Source organism: Merops nubicus, unplaced genomic scaffold (assembly GCF_000691845.1).
Source record: "Merops nubicus isolate BGI_N331 unplaced genomic scaffold, ASM69184v1 scaffold6846, whole genome shotgun sequence".
Taxonomy (NCBI): domain Eukaryota; kingdom Metazoa; phylum Chordata; class Aves; order Coraciiformes; family Meropidae; genus Merops; species Merops nubicus.
In genome coordinates this window covers 48359-52198 of record NW_008616984.1, presented here as the reverse complement: position 1 = coordinate 52198, position 3840 = coordinate 48359, and the positions used below count along the sequence as shown (strand labels likewise).

Below are 3840 nucleotides of genomic sequence, written 5' to 3'. Positions count from 1 at the left end.
GGATGCTCCTGCTCTGGAGAGATCCCAAACCCTCCTGGCTGTGACCCTGGGCACCCTGCTGTGGGTGAGCTGCTGGAGCAGGGGGTTGGAGGAGATGGTCCCCAGAGGTCCCTTCCAACCCCACCACGCTGGGATTCTGTGACAGCCACCTCAGCACACACCCACTCCAGCAGCAGCAGAAACATTGGGGGAAGCTTGCAGTGAATTAGAAGCCCATACACACAAACTGATCAGGTGCTATCCTGCTCCTCTTCCCCAGGCTCCCTGCACCTCCTGGGCGCTCAGCACCCAGCCGGGCTCTGTGGAGGGACAGTGCTGGGCTGGGACAACTCTCAGCACCAGCACCATCCATGGTCCCCTGTGACCCATCAGGATTTGTGCTCTGTCCTCCTTCTGTTTCAAACCTGAGATCTCTTTGTTTTTTAAAGCTTTGGGGATATCCCTGGCAGCAAACAGCCTTTCTCTCATCTCAGAAACATTCCTCTCCTCCGCAGGTACAACTTTTGGTTGGGTGAGCTGCCCAACCCTCCCAAAAAACCAGATCTCAACCAACAGCTCCCATTCAACCTCCTGCACCTCTATGCAATGCTGGGCAGCACTGCTGGCGTCCCTAATGCAGATGAAATGAAATTCCAGCAGAGAGACAGGAGCGGGGCAGATCTCCAGCCCCAGCCAGGCAGCCCCGGTGATGTCAGCGCCCAGGAATCCCAAAGGCGCCGCAGCGAAAATACCACAAAGAAAGCAAACAGAGAAGTTTGGGGCAGGGGGAGAGGACCCAGGGAAGAGGATACGGTGGGGAGAGGCTGGAGGAACAAAGGGAAAAGCCCGTGATAATGGGAGATGGGTTTGCCTCCTGCCACTGCTCTAAGCCCTGGGTTTGTAAAACCCGGCCCAAGCTCTCGCGCTCACGCGAAGGAGATTTTGCAGAACGGGCTCAAAGAGACACAAGAATTAATGTGACAAGTTTCCCTCCCTCTTCTCTTGTTTTTAAATTTATGGCTGTCACCTGTTTGCTGATACCACATGGGGAAAATAGTTGGAGGTGCCTCCATCCATACGTAGGCAGGCGGGTAGGGGAGCAAGAGCTGCTGTCCCCAGGGGTGTCCCCAGGAGGGAGGTGGGTACCCCCGGGGATGCTGCCAACCCCTGGCAAGTCCTGGGCACCCTGTGGGGCAGATTCTGCCCCACTGTTCCACCTTCACGAGGCAGGTGCAGTCCAGGGCCTTTCTCACTGTCTTTAACTCTTGTTACTGCTGAGAAACAATTAAAAAGCCTCACATAAAATTTCCAAGAGTTTCATTACACTAGCAGCAGACATCCCTTAGGAATACAACCTTCTTTTTTTATGTTTTTTTTCAATGTAATTAACTCAGCCAGGGCTTCATATATCCCCTCACCCACCCCAACACATAGTAAATTCATCTAAATGGGTTTTCCTGGTCCAGGGACACCCAAGTCTCCAGACACCCACAGGCAAGGTACCTGGAAGGCAGCAAACCACATCAGCCAGTCCAGGCGGTAGTGGTAGGGGGTGATGAAGCACGGCCTCCTCTTCAAGTCCCCAGGCTTGCATTTGAAATCATACTCCTCCCAGACAGCAGTGGGGTCGTTGGGATCCAGGCTGGATGTCCCCTGAAGGATGACTTCTGTTCTCTCCTTGGTAATGCTGTGGGACACAACAGGACATTGGGTTTTGTTCCTGAGAGCCAGCGTGGCAACATGAGTCAATGGCCTCCTGGTACAGCTGGATCCTGGTGGGTCAACCCAGAGAGAACCTGTCTGTCCAGCAGCCTTTCCTCTCTTCAGCAGAAAAGCAGATGGCAAACTCCATGTTTCAGGTCCTCCCATGCTCCCTTCTATCACACTGCAGTTGTGCCAGTCCAAGGAAGGGCTGCAGCCTGAAAGGTGATTCCTATGGAAATCAGTCTGGATTCCCAGATCAGAGCCTAACACTTGCTCTAGACATTGAGAGAATATAACAAGTGTCTCCCCACTCCCTCATGAGCGTCTTCAGCTTGCACCAGCTCCTCTCTTTGTCCCATATTTCACAGAATCATTAAGGTTGGAAAAGATCTCTAAGATCATCAAGCCCAACCATCACCCAACACTGCCATCACCATTAAAACACACCCCCAGGTGCCACATCTACATGTTTCTTGAACACCTCCAGAGCACCTAACAAGCTGAAGAAAAGCTTTTTATCTGTTACTCTGATGACTCCCATGATACAGGAGCTCTCTGACTGCACCCTCCTGATGACATGAGACAGTGGAGATGAAGGACAGTCACGAACCACAGCTCCATCCCCAGGTTTTTAGCATGCACTGTCTGTACAGGCTTTTAAGTGGCATGTGTGAGACCTGCAGGGAAGTTTCACAGAAATCCTGCCTCTGTGTTTTGAAGCTCTGGCCCCAGGACCTCCAGCTGCAGGATCAGCAGAGCTGCTTCCAGCTGGGACCACTCCAGGGACCCCTTTGCAACCCTGGCTCTCCCCACAGAGCACTGGCCATGGGGTGCTGAGCTCCAGCTCGAGCCTTGGGCAAGGCAAAGGGCAGGACAGGCTCACAATGAGCCCTGGTTACAGCTGCCTGAGCCTAGGGGAGGTGGCTGGCCCCACACTGAGCACCCCCAGGAGCTGACTCGTGGGGGACTATTAACAGTGGTCTCTACACACCCAAACATTTCACCAGCCTGGCTGGAAGATGGGTCTCAAGAGCCATTAGTCAGCAAGAGGAGGAGGGAACGGGTGAGCCAGTGCAAACCCCGTCCAGAACAGCAGAAAATGATAACAAAAAAAGCTCCCTACATCCAGCCCATGTACAGAAACATGCTTAAAAAGCACCCCAGCCTCTCAGCAGGTCACGGCAGTGGTAGAGCAGCAGGGATGGCCAACTCCCCAGGCCACACAAAGCCCTTGTGAAAACACCATCAGCAACCTGCCCACCACACTCGCCTACCCTGGAGAGCTGTTCTCCCCAACAACACAGAACTCTCTAACTCTGCCTATCAAAGCTACTCCCAACACCCTTTTAAGTTTTTACTACTTCAGTCCTTCCTCCTCCAACCCAAGAAGGCTTGAAAACCTGCAGCCTCCACCTTCTCCCCCCATGGCTTCCAGTGATAGATGCTTACAACCCCAGGAACGTTGCACGTCTCAGCTTATAATTGTTACCTACATTTAATAGATCTCTGGATTCTCCAGCCAAGTCCCATATTATACAGTGGGTTGAGTTATGAGCCGTGGCCAGCTGCCCAATGGTTAGAAACACACTGTAAATCAGGGACACCAAATTACTAATAAAAGTATGTTCCTACTGTGTGATTCAAAATATGTCAAGTTTCACATAATCGTATATTCATTATAAGCTGCAATCCTCTTTTTATTGGTTTACATAGGCTGGAATTACAAACATATTACAGCAGCATTTCATCACATGCTCTTTAGGTTCTGCTAACTGTTGAAACAGAAACCATAGGCTGAAGAAGAAAAAGAACAACAACCCAAAGAAAACAATCTCCTGTAGCTTCACCACTCCAGCCTTCAAAGAGGTTCAGGGGTTATTTCTCCCTCCCTCAAAAAAATGAGAAACTTCAGCATTTTCCACAACTTTTCTAGCATTGAGACTTTTAATCATGTTTTTTTTTTTTCTCTCTAATTTTTCTTTTCTTTCCACAGAAATTTCTGCTATTTGAAAACCAAGGGAAAACCTCCAATTAATCTGATGTTCTCCAGGTGTCCTCTGCACCTCCAGTGCTCACAGTGAGACCTGCTCCTCGCCCTCAGCATCCACTCAGCCAACCCTCCCAACAGCCAACCTGCTTCACCTTTATAAAACCCAT

At 50.8% G+C, this 3840-nt stretch overlaps 1 protein-coding gene across 1 annotated transcript in view; it reads right to left on the bottom strand.

Annotated features, from left to right (window-relative positions):
• The window catches only part of LMF1 (lipase maturation factor 1), a gene marked incomplete at its 5' end in the record, with an annotated part of 60139 nt that overhangs the window by 19067 nt on the left and 37232 nt on the right, over positions 1–3840 (bottom strand). Inside the window, one exon of the mRNA XM_008942996.1 lies at positions 1483–1666. Coding sequence (XP_008941244.1) covers positions 1483–1666 — 184 coding nt within the window. The remainder of the gene's footprint in view (positions 1–1482; positions 1667–3840) is intronic.